We start from the raw sequence: 13,512 nt of genomic DNA on the forward strand, positions 1-13,512 counted from the left end.
CGTATATGATAGACAGTGAGAGCACATGAACAGACAGCACAACGTGTAGCAATAGACGGTAGTAGTACTGGAAACATCCAGAGATGAGATATATACACAGCACTATAAGGCACAGTACGCATGACAGAGCAGTGGGCGTGTGTAGCGTAGACAGTACTGTTGAGCTAGTCACTGTACTGAGGCGTGGCACACAATGCTATTGGAAGGGCTGTATGAGGGGGCGTGTCACAGATGCGGCTCCACAAGATTGCTATTGAAGGAAGGCAGGGGGATGGCTGCTGACGCGAAGGAAGGGGCAGGCATGCAGGCGGGGGAAGGCGGCACCTGCCTGTCAGCTCTGTCCTTCGTGTATTCCGTGTAAGCGGGATTTTGCTCACTTGTGTCTGGGCTGTGAGTCCGTGCCGTGTGCCAGCATGCCCAGATACGAGATGGCTCTGATCCTGAAGGCCATGCAGAGGGTGAGTACCGCCGCTATTGTTGCTTCACCTTCCTTGTCTCTTGCAGGAAACGTGCTGGTCCCTGATTGGCACGCGGCGGGCCCGGGGCTCTTTGCCCTTCCTTGGGGCTTTCTGCCCTACCCCCCGGGGCCCCACGTGTCCTATGCGGACAGCAGGTAAGTCTGACCCGGGCTCCTGGCTGCCCTGAGATTCTCTCTTTGGATTACTGGCAGAGCAGTCTATGAATAGGAGCCCAACGCGCTTATCTATGGGACTGGCACAGCTACCAACGCCACAGTGTACGTAGCAGCTGGACAGTGCCTTCTACTACGGAACTCACAGCCTGGCACGGGCCACTAATATCCCACACTCACTGGGCAAAAGCCTGGCACGGGACACTAATAGCCCACACTCACTGGGCAAAAGCCTGGCACGGGCCACTAATATCCCACACTCACTGGGCAAAAGCCTGGCACGGGCCACTAATATTCCACACTCACTGGGCACACAGCCTGGCACGGGCCACTAATATCCCACACTCACTGGGCACACAACCTGGCACGGGCCACTAATATCCCACACTCACTGGGCAAAAGCCTGGCCCAGGGCATTTATATTCCACACTCACTGGGCACACAGCCAGGCAAGGGCCACTAATATTCCACACTCACTGGGTACGGAGTCTGGCACAGGGCATTAATATTCCACACTCACTGGGCACACTGCCTGGCATGGGACAATGATATTTCACATTGAATTTGCACACAGTCTGGCACAGGGCATCTACCCTCACTGGGGGCACAGAGCATTTATATTCCACACTTTCTGGGCACACAGCCTGGCACAGGGCATTAATATTCCACACTCTCTGGGCAGCAGCCTGGCACGTGGAATTACTATTCCACACTCTCTGGGCACATAGTCTGGCACTGGCCACTAATATTCCACTCTCTATAGGAACACAGGATGGCACTGGCCAATAATATTCCACACTCTCTGGGCAGCAGCCTGGCAGGTGGAATTACTATTCCACACTCTCTGGGCACATAGTCTGGCACTGGCCACTAATATTCCACTCTCTATAGGAACACAGGATGGCACTGGCCAATAATATTCCACACTCTCTGGGCAGCAGCCTGGCACGTGGAATTACTATTCCACACTCTCTGGGCACATAGTCTGGCACTGGCCACTAATATTCCACTCTCTATAGGAACACAGGATGGCACTGGCCAATAATATTCCACACTCTCTGGACACACAGCCTGGCACTGGCCACTAAAATTCCACACTCACTGGGAGAACAGCCTGACATGAGTCATTAATATTCAACACGGCACGGCCACTAATTTTCCACATTAATAAACCACATAGCCTGGTATGTGACATTTCACATTCACTGGGCACACAGCCTAACATGGGAACCTAATATGACACACAACCTCACACTGGCCACTTACATTCCACACTCACTGGGCACACAGCCTGGCACAGGCCACTTACATTGGTATTTCTCTGGGCAGATAGAGTGGCACGGGCCACTGTTTTCTTTGTGCAGACAGCTTGGCACCATGTACTGTAACTGGGCATATAGCTTAGCTCTAACCACTAAAATTGTTGCATCACTCAGCGCACAGACTGGCACTGAGTACTGTCGCTGATCATGTATTCTGGTTCTTGCTGCTGACACTGTATTGACAGAGGATGCTGTCACTGGGCACCTAGCCTGTCAGAGGACTGTCACTGGTCTGAGTACTATCTCTGGTGACCTATCTCAAAGCAAGTCACAATTACAGTTGAACTAGCATGGCACTGGTCGCTGCCACTGGGGTCCTAGCCTGGCACTGGCCATTACTGCGGAGTATAGAGCCTGGCACTGGCTTAGTGCCCTCTGTGCTACACTGTGTTGTACTTATACCCACCATGTATGGTACACTGCACTGTACTTCATTAAACACTATGTAATTTACAGTCTACTTGAGTCCGTGTAATAATCTATGTATATCTGGGTGATGCAAAGAATGGAACATAATTGCATCTGTAGATTTTAGTGTATTTTTAGTGTGTTGTATTTTTACTTACCGTAGTAATTTTTAGTTGTATTCTAAACTGTAGAAATCTCTTTGATGTTGAGAGATCTGGTTCAGTCTATCTATAGCTTAGTGCAGTGGTTCCCAAACTTTTTCGGTTGAAGGCACCCTTGATGGCTCTGAAATTTTTTTCAAGGCACCCCTCGGCAAAAATAACTACTGAAATGCTGTTACGACCCTTATTCAGCAGCACCCCCCAAAGGCACCCCCCAAAGGATGGGAATGAACGCCGAGGCACCTCTGACAGGTGCTCAAGGCGCACCAGGGTGCCGCGGCACCCAGTTTGAGAACCCCTGGCTTAGTCTATTGCTGGGCGTGTATTATTTTTGCACGTGTGTTGGTGTGAAATATATCTATAGCTGTACAAGCCACGATTATGACCATACTCCTTAGATTTCTTCAGCCTAATACTAATTCATTCCTGTGTGCTTCTTTTGGGGAAGTATCTATTAGCTGCATTATACAATGAAACATATTACTTTCATAGTATTCCATAGAATAACATTCTTATTTACAGTTGAATGGGGATTAGCCCACTATAACTTTAACATACAGTTCAATGCACCTTATCCATAGTTATAACATAGTTATAATCATACAGCTAGCACACTTGTATCAGATACCTACAATAAAGTCTGTATTTTGTTCTTTTGCACACAGGACCTCAATGTGTATGAACTATCCCCTTTCAAATGAAGTAAGAAGAATATGGAGACTGCCATATTTATTTCATTTTAAACCATACCAGTTGCCTGGCAGTCCTGCTATTCTATTTGTCTGTAAACAAGCCTGAACCTGAAACAAGCATGCAGCTAATCTTGTCAGATCCGCCAATAATGTCAGAAACATCTGATTTGCTGCATGCTTAGTCAGGTTCTATGGCTAAACGTATTAGAAGCAGAGAAACAGTAGGACTGCTAGGCGATTAGTATTGCTTAAAAGGAAATAAATATGGTAGCCTCCATATCCCTCTTGTTACAGTTGTCCTTTAAAGAGACTCTGTAACAAAAATTGCATCCTGTTTTTTATCATCCTACAAGTTCCAAAAGCTATTCTAATGTGTTCTGGCTTACTGCAGCACGTTCTACTATCACCATCTCTGTAATAAATCAACTTATCTCTCTCTTGTCAGACTTGTCAGCCTGTGTCTGGAAGGCTGCCAAGTTCTTCAGTGTTGTGGTTCTGTGATGCATCTCCCCCCTCCAGACCCCTCTCTGCACACTGCTGTGTGTTATTTAGATTAGTGCAGCTTCTCTCTGCTCTATTATCTTTTACAAGCTGGATAAATCCTCCTCTGAGCTGGCTGGGCTTTCACATACTGAGGAATTACATACAGGCACAGCTGTCTGCACTCTGCAGGAAGAAACAGCCTGACACTTCAGTGGAAGATAGCTGCAGGGGGAAAGAAACACACAAATGATCTCTTGAGATTGAAAAGGAAGGGTGTATACAGCATGCTTGTGTATGGATGTATTTTCTATGTGTGGACATGCTGTACATCAACCTACTTCCTGTTTTGGTGGCCATTTTGTTTGTTTATAAACAAACTTTTTAAAACTGTTTTTAACCACTTTTAATGCGGCGAGGAGCGGCGAAATTGTGACAGAGGGTAATAGAAGATGTCCCCTAACGCACTGGTATGTTTACTTTTGTACGATTTTAACAATACAGATTCTCTTTAACCTTTTCGGGACCGGCCACCTACCCCCCCTTAAGGACCAGGCATTTTTGGCGGGAAAGGGGTGCGCGCGTTTGGGGGGGGTCAGGCGGCCGGATCCCGTGTGTGGCTGCCGGGCATTGTGTCCCCCCTTGGTGGCCTGGGCCCCCCCTTCTGCCAGCAGCCTTCACTTACCTTCCAGGCTCCAGCGATGAGCCGCACGGGACCCTCTTCTCCGGCCGGCATCTCCGCTTCATCTGACGAGCAGTTCCGGGTCGCGGCTTGATGACGTCATCAAGCCGGGACCCGGCGCTGACGTCAGATGAAGCGGAGATGCCGGCCAGAGCGGAGGGGGGCGCCGATCGTCGCTGGAACGGCAGGGAGGTGAGTGGATCCTCTTCTTTCCCCCCCTGCCGCCGCAGCTGTCAAACAGATCACTACGATCCGACGGCGATCGTAGTGATCGTGTGATCAGCAGCCATACGCGATGGCTGCTGATCACTCGGGGGAGATGTCGGCTGTCATATGACAGCTTGATCTCCCCCTCCGGGTGCGCACGATCGCGTCGGGAGCGGAAATTTCGGGCCGGCGTAGATCCTACGCCGCATCAGGCTAGAACAGCCACAAGTGCGGCGTAGGATCTCATGCACATGGTCCCGAAAAGGTTAAGCATGGTGCTCATTATGCAATAAGTGGTAGATCGAGTAGATGATCATCTACCTGATATCGATTGTTTCTGTTCTGTCACTTCATATCATTAAATATTGGACAGGATTTTTGCTGAAGTCTTGTCTAATATTGATTCTGCCACTGCCACCAGTAAACGTGGTACCATTGTTTGTTTGCTGTGCCCTGCTTTACTTGCAAATAAAATACAGTATATACTTTCCTAACACAGTCCCAGTCGTATCTTACTTCCACTCACACCCCACAGCTAATCTTTGACCCATACAGGTTGCTGCGACTTGCATAGTGCAAAGCTGCATAGCGGCATGGGTAACAAATGGCAACCCACATCACCTGCCCATTCACTGGACTGCAGCGCGCCCGCAGAGTGCAGGAGCTGTGTACGGCCAATTAGAGCAGACAGTAGCTCCACGATGACCTTCAGCGCATTACAGCAGGAGCCTCAATGGCCGTATTCCTGGTCCTCGGTGAGAAAGCCAAAGATCTACTGGGAACCCCGTAGGGCATACCAGCCACCATTTGAGGTGAGGTTTTCCTTGTCCGGCCACCTAACCCCACGGACACCACTGAGTTTGCTCTTTTGTCATCTCTATTGCCACTTGTGTGGTTGGCCCTGTTGAGTTGCAGGTAGAGCTACAGGGGCAGATGATTGGCGGTTTCTAGGCAGAATTGTTTGATTCAGCTGAACTTCTTCTGAACTACCCCTTAGAACTGAAAGAAAACATTAACTGACCAGATGTCATAGTAATGTTTGGGGACCAGAACGATCATTTCTTGTAAAACCGTGGTAGGACAATCTAAGCAGAGAGGGAAAGATTAATGTCCTGTCGTATCAAATATATCAAAGCTTTACTGGCATTTGCCAAGCTGATGTATATTTATACTATAAACAGATATCAGTGTAGACGATGTGATAACGGTATTTATTACTGGCATCCAAAGTGTCTCAGTTCCCTTGTGTCTAAATATAGTAGAGCTAAAAATAACAGACAGTGTATTGCAATTGTCTCATACTACTGCATGTGGCTAGGATAGTGTTTGAAGTTGCTTGTGTGTAGCAGATCATTTTGATCTGCTTCACACAAGCACGGTGGCATAGTGGTTAGCTCTCTCGCCTTGCAACGCTGGGTCCTCTGTTCAAAACCCAGTCAGTCCACTATCTGCACAGTTTGTATGTCCTTCCTGTGTCTGTGTGGGTTTCCCCTTGGCACTTCAGTTTCCGCCCACATCCCATAAACATACAGATCATTTAACTAGCTATATGCATTAATATCCGCACTGGAGAAAAATCATAAAAAGTCTCATAAGCTGCCAAGAAGTTAAAAGTCCTCAGACTCCATCACCAATATTCCTTCAATAACTTCAGCGCTATAAATCCTCTCAAGCTAGTATCTCCACCACCACACACCCTTCAAAGTGCAGGCTTACCAATTTTTGGTGAGACCCAGATTATAAGGTCTAAAAGCTCAAACGGATCACCCTTGTGATCACCCAAACGATCAACTTCTCATAAGTCCTTGAAAGCTCGTGCGACCATTTCTCCTACCTATGCCAGCAGCGGCTCACAGCATAAAAAAATATAATAACCGGGACAAATCTAAGTGTACTCCTTTAAAATCAAGCACATTTATTGCACATCCAAGGAAAATTGCAGTCACAATACTCACTTCCGGGCCCTCGTGACAGGGACCCGTATTCTTAACTCGCATGTCACAAATAAAAGTCCTGTAGTGCCGTCCTCGTCTACCATCTGTAACACGCAAGTTAAGATTACGGGTCCCTGTCACGAGGGCCCGGAAGTGAGTATTGTGACTGCAATTTTCCTTGGATGTGCAATAAATGTGCTTGATTTTAAAGGAGTACACTTAGATTTGTCCCGGTTATTATATTTTTTTATGCTGTGAGCGGCTGCTGGCATAGGGAGGAGAAATGGTCGCACGAGCTTTCAAGGACTTATGAGAAGTTGATCGTTTGGGTGATCCGTTTGAGCTTTTAGACCTTATAATCTGGGTCTCATCATAAATTGGTAAGCCTGCACTTTTTACAGAGGAAGGAAGTAAGTCTGGCACTATAGTTTAATATGCAGCAATGACCCATAGATAGCAAGTTGTGGTAAACGTAGCAAAAATATGACAAACTTGACAAGCATCAAAAACATATGTCATACCAAAAGAATCCTAGGTGATGTCTGGGTGAAGGTGGGAGGCAGTGGATTTGGGTGCCGGTGGGTGCACGGCCTAACTACCGTTTCGCATGGCGGACGCCAAGCTTCTTCTGAGGTGAGCGTGCTATATTTATACATTAATACACTGTACAGTGCTGCAGAAGATGTTGGCGCTATATAAATACTAAATAATAATACAATTGTAAGCCTGTGATGTGCTGTCATTGCATCTACTTTAGCCTACACAGGAAACGGAAGCGACAAATGATCATGTCCATCAAACAATTTTGATTCAATTTCAGTTTGCATATAAATTACAATTCAATTTGCATCAATGTAGAAAAATTTGCAAGTCATATTTATCTGGCCAGTTCCTCTGCAGCATTATGTATTGGTACTAGAGATGGCCGGTACTCCTGCAGCATTCTGTATTGGTACTAGAGATGGCCGGTTCCTCTGCAGCATTATGTATTGGTACTAGAGATGGCTGGTACTCCTGCAGCATTCTGTATTGGTATTAGAGATGGCTGGTACTCCTGCAGCATTTTGTATTGGTACTAGAGATGGCTGGTACTCCTGCAGCATTTTGTATTGGTACTACAGGGAGTGCAGAATTATTAGGCAAGTTGTATTTTTGAGGAATAATTTTATTATTGAACAACAACCATGTTCTTAATGAACCCAAAAAACTCATTAATATCAAAGCTGAATATTTTTGAAAGTAGTTTTTAGTTTTAGCTATTTTAGGGGGATATCTGTGTGTGCAGGGGACTGTTGCTGTGCATAATTATTAGGCAACTTAACAAAAAACAAATATATACCCATTTCAATTATTTATTTTTACCAGTGAAACCAATATAACATCTCAACATTTACAAATATACATTTCTGACATTCAAAAACAAAACAAAAACAAATCAGTGACCAATATAGCCACCTTTCTTTGCAAGGACACTCAAAAGCCTGCCATCCATGAATTCTGTCAGTGTTTTGATCTGTTCACCATCAACATTGCGTGCAGCAGCAACCACAGCCTCCCAGACACTGTTCAGAGAGGTGTACTGTTTTCCCTCCTTGTAAATCTCACATTTTATGATGGACCACAGGCTCTCAATGGGGTTTAGATCTGGTGAACAAGGAGGCCATGTCATTAGTTTTTCTTCTTTTATACCCTTTCTTGCCAGCCACGCTGTGGAGTACTTGGACGCGTGTGATGGAGCATTGTCCTGCATGAAAATCATGTTTTTCTTGAAGGATGCAGACTTCTTCCTGTACCACTGCTTGAAGAAGGTGTCTTCCAGAAACTGGCAGTAGGACTGGGAGTTGAGCTTGACTCTTTTTGATGATACCAGCCCAAACCAGTACTCCACCTCCACCTTGCTGGCTCTCTGCCCTTTACCAATCCAGCCATGGGCGCATCCATCTGGCCCATCAAGACTCACTCTCATTTCATCAGTCCATAAAACCTTAGAAAAATCAGTCTTGAGATATTTCTTGGCCCAGTCTTGACGTTTCAGCTTGTGTGTCTTGTTCAGTGGTGGTCATCTTTCAGCCTTTCTTACCTTGGCCATGTCTCTGAGTATTGCACACCTTGTGCTTTTGGGCATTTCAGTGATGTTGCAGCTCTGAAATATGGCCAAACTGGTGGCAAGTGGCATCTTGGCAGCTGCACGCTTGACTTTTCTCAGTTCATGGGCAGTTATTTTGCGCCTTGGTTTTTCCACACGCTTCTTGCGTCCCTGTTGACTATTTTGAATCAAACGCTTGATTGTTCGATGATCACACTTCAGAAGCTTTGCAATTTTAAGAGTGCTGCATCCCTCTGCAAAATATCTCACTATTTTTGACTTTTCTGAGCCTGTCAAGTCCATCTTTTGACCCATTTTGCCAAAGGAAAGGAAGTTGCCTAATAATTATGCACACCTGATATAGGGTGTTGATGTCATTAGACCACACCCCTTCTCATTACAGAGATGCACATCTCCTAATATGCTTAATTGGTAGTAGGCTTTCGAGCCTATACAGCTTGGAGTAAGACAACATGCATAAAGAGGATGATGTGGTCAAAATACTCATTTGCCTAATAATTCTGCACTCCCTGTAGAGATGGCCAGTCCCTCTGCAGCATTATGTATGGGTACTAGAGATGGCTTCTACTCCTGCAGCATTATGTACTGGTAATAGAGGTGAGCGGTATGCTTGCAGCATTATTTATTGGTACTAGAGATGGCCGGTGCTCCTGCAGCATTATGTATTGGTACTAGAGTTGGTCAGTCCCTCTGCAGCATTATGTACTGGTACTAGAGATGGCCTGACTCTCTGAAGCATTATATACTGGTACAAGAGATGGGCAATCCCTCTGCAGCATTATGTACTGGTATTAGTGATGCCCAGTCCCTTTGCAGCATTATGTACTGGTAGAAGAGATGGCCAGTCCCTCTGCAGCATTATGTACTGGTAGAAGAGAGATGGCCAGTCCCTCTGCAGCATTATGTACTGATAGAAGAGATGGCCAGTCCCTCTGCAGCATTATGTACTGATAGAAGAGATGGCAAGTCCCTCTGCAGCATTATGTACTGGTAGAAGAGAGATGGCCAGTCCCTCTGCAGCATTATGTACTGGTAGAAGAGATGGCCAGTCCCTCTGCAGCATTATGTACTGGTAGAAGAGATGGCCAGTCCCTCTGCAGCATTATGTACTGGTAGAAGAGATGGCCAGTCCCTCTGCAGCATTATGTACTGGTAGAAGAGAGATGGCTAGTCCCTCTGCAGCATTATGTACTGGTAGAAGAGAGATGGCCAGTCCCTCTGCAGCGTTATGTACTGATAGAAGAGATGCCCAGTCCCTCTGCAGCATTATGTACTGGTATAAGAGAGATGGCCAGTCCCGCTGCAGCATTATGTACTGATAGAAGAGATGGCCAGTCCCTCTGCAGCATTATGTACTGATAGAAGAGATGGCCAGTCCCTCTGCAGCATTATGTACTGGTAGAAGAGAGATGGCCAGTCCCTCTGCAGCATTATGTACTGATAGAAGAGATGCCCAGGCCCTCTGCAGCATTATTTACTGGTAGAAGAGATGGCCAGTCCCTCTCCAGCGTTATGTATTGGTACCAGAGATGGCCGGTGCTCCTGCAGCATTATGTATTGGTACTAGATTTGGCCAGTCCCTCTGCAGCATTATGTACTTGTACTAGAGATGGCTGGCGCTCCTGCAGCATTATGTACTGGTACTAGAGATGGCTGGCGCTCCTGCAGCATTATGTACTGGTAGAAGAGATGGCCAGTCCCTCTGCAGCATTATGTATTGGTACCAGAGATGGCCAGTGCTCCTGCAACATTATGTACTGGTACTAGAGATGGCCGGCTCTCCTGCAGCATTATGTACTGGTACGACAACAAAACATTTGTAAAGCCCTTTTCTCCTATAAGATCCAAAGCGCATAAGCTTATCTCAGATCAGTAGATAGTGACGTGTACAGGGGAAATGTTATGTGATCATAAATGCCAGACTAAACAGGTGGCTTTTTAGTTTTGATTTAAATGTGTCCAGGGTTGAAGCTGTCTTGATTACGTTTGACAAGGCATTCCACAGAGTAGGGGCAGCATGACAGAAAGCTCTTGCTCCAAAGGTTTTTAGTTAAACTCTGGGGGTGGTCAAGTTATTGAATCCTTGTGATGTGAGGTTGTGGGAGGTGTGAGGCAACAAATGCTTGAGGTTTCCAGGACCTAGGTTGTGTAGGGATTTGAATGTTAGCGATCCAATTTTGAAAATGATTCTCCATTTTATGGGTAGTCAGTGTGGTGAGCAAAGGATTGAAGTTATGTGGCAATGGGGGGATGTTGGCTTGTTAACAGTCTTGCGGCAGCATTTTCTACTAACTGCAGGCAGTGCAGGTATTTACTGCTTGTCAGCTTGTTATATTATCTACGCAGCTAAGCACACCTCCGGCTCAGTGGTGTAATAGGCCTTCCCAGCCAATATGCACTGTTTTCACTGCTTTTTCTAGCAACACCACTTGGTGTTTTCCTGCATTGTCGTTTGCATGGAAAAGCAAGTTTGATGCAGTGTGACAGCAGGGCAACTTTCTCATTGACAGTTCTGACAGCCACAACCAGATCATAATTAAGGCTCATTTTATACTGGGACATTGCTTTGCATTATAGCATGCACATAATGCAACAAAATATACCATATCTTTGCAGTGGCATGCACACTGTAATACCTGCAAAGATGTAACCAACCAATGTCAACCTTCATGACATTGAACGCATCAATGGCTATCATTCATAAAGCATTCCCGCATGCGAAAATGCTAAAAACAGCCGACTTTACTGAACACTGAGCAAAATGTCAATTCATAAAGGCTGTTTCCGCATGCGAAGCTGACATTTCCGAGCAGAGCGATAAATTACCGCATTGTGCGGTGATTCCATGCAGAAATGTAACAATGTCAATTCATAAAACTTTACGCAAGCGGTATGCGGACGGGGATTACTGCTCCCCTGGATGTAGCGATAAGCATGTAAGTGAATGGGACAGACCTCCCAAGCAGCAGCAGAGAGAACACCGCATGGAGGGACTCGGCCAGCTTCTCCTGTTTCCGCATGCCTACCGACAGCCTACAGCGGGATATCTCCTCACTCCTATCGCAACAGGCAACCTTTTTTATGAATGACCACCCAGAAGGCTGAAATACCGACAGCTGTATTTTCCCGCACGGATTATTGTTACCGACAACACGTTTATGAATGATAGTGATTGTGTGCGATTGTAGCGCTGCATGTTCATGTGTTATAGCAACAGAAGCTCTTGCTTCACTATTAATGAGACATTAACCGATCATAAACTTTGAATAGCACTGTTACGATGCGTCAAACCGTGAAAGCTAAGTACACACACTACCAAGGCGGCCCACAACAAACGCTTCTGACGAGAATCTAGTGTGTCACTTACAATGTAACCAATGGGTAGGGCTATTGATTGTGTAAAGTCCATAGTGAGTCCATTATCAGTCCATAGCATATTTTTAGCTGTTACCTGAACTATCACATGAGCCGCTTCATAGTTATCACTGTATATTTGACAAGACACAAAACATTTATATCGCACTTTTCTCCTGGCAGACTCAAAGCACCAGAGCTGCAGCCACTAGGGCGTGGTCTATACCTGGCTTACCTATACTGGGGTGCCAATATCTGGCCAGGACCCAAACCAAACATATTTTTATATATATTTTAAATATTTAGTTGCACCACTCTGACACATACAAAGATAAACACTCCTTCAAGCCTATCAAGTGCATGCTTTTCACCCTTCTCTTTTCATAACTAGGGTTATACAGGTGGCAGCCATTAGCAATTTCTCCTTTGCTGGACACCACCTACTCCACCAGTTTGCCGGATTCTGTCCCGGCAATATGAAAGGAAGGGGAGGGTTTCTCCAATAAATGTAAAATATTTTATATTTGTCATCATGCAGCTGAAAAAAAGGCTGCTGTTATAATTTAGAAAATAGATTTTATTTCTGAAATCTTGTATTTTTAATTTGGGTCCACTTTAACTTTAAAGTGTACCCGAGCCAAAGCTTCCCTTGCTACTCCGTTGTCATTATTTCATACCGTTGCAAACCTAATAGTGGCAACTAAGTCTTGTTTAAAAGTAAATTAAAGCAGACCTGAACCCAGAACTTCCTTTCTGCTCTAAAAGATACACAGCAGCATAATAACCTTTAAACAAAAAACATTTCTTTGTAACACCTGATTCAAATCCTAAAATAACTGCATTTCTACTTCCTGATTCATGGAAGCAGACATATTGATAACAGCCTTTGCTTTCAAATGAGCTTATCTGCCATGGCAGTCATGTGACACAGGGGAGAGATCAAATTACAACTTGTGATTAGACAGGCTAAACTCTCTCTAGACAGGCTAAACACCTCCTATGCTTACAGAATAGGAGGTGAGCTGATGACAGCCTGGTGCTCACCAAAACTAGTCGGGTAGAGCACCCGCCTAATAGAGCCTGACGAGAACACTGCATACAGTGTGCATTTCTCTGTTTTCCTTCTGTCCTGTGCGAGAGTTCAGGTCCACTTTAATATGGCAGCCTCCATATCTTCCTCATGTCTGGTGTGGCAGGGAAGCAGTTAACTTTAACCATATAATAGAGGCTTCCTGATAACTGCTAGTCTGTCACCAGCGGTATCTATAGCAGCTACTTGTTCCTGATGCTCTTTACAACAGATGTATGTGATAACAGAAGACTAATTCAGAGGAAAATTACAGATGGGTAACCATGGCTTATTGCACACTGAGGATATTCTAGCTGCAGAGAAGATTCTCTTGATAGTGCAGATAGTGGTAAGGGCTGGTTTACCCTGGTCGCTTTTGTAGCTCTGATGATCGTTGGCGATCAGCAAAGCACTGCAGTAATGTATCCAATAGGGATTATTCTCACTGCAACGTTTGCGATTTGA

At 45.5% G+C, this 13,512-nt stretch overlaps 1 protein-coding gene across 1 annotated transcript in view; it reads left to right on the plus strand.

The window, feature by feature from the left end:
- The first annotated feature begins 282 nt into the window (after positions 1 to 282).
- MRPS6 (mitochondrial ribosomal protein S6) overlaps positions 283 to 13,512 on the plus strand; it is a 97,758-nt gene continuing 84,528 nt past the window's right edge. The window contains exon 1 of the mRNA XM_068266066.1: positions 283 to 458. Within this exon, the coding sequence (XP_068122167.1) occupies positions 414 to 458 (45 nt within the window). The 5' untranslated portion in view covers positions 283 to 413. The remainder of the gene's footprint in view (positions 459 to 13,512) is intronic.

The sequence above is a fragment of the Hyperolius riggenbachi genome, chromosome 2 (assembly GCF_040937935.1).
Source record: "Hyperolius riggenbachi isolate aHypRig1 chromosome 2, aHypRig1.pri, whole genome shotgun sequence".
NCBI lineage: Eukaryota > Metazoa > Chordata > Amphibia > Anura > Hyperoliidae > Hyperolius > Hyperolius riggenbachi.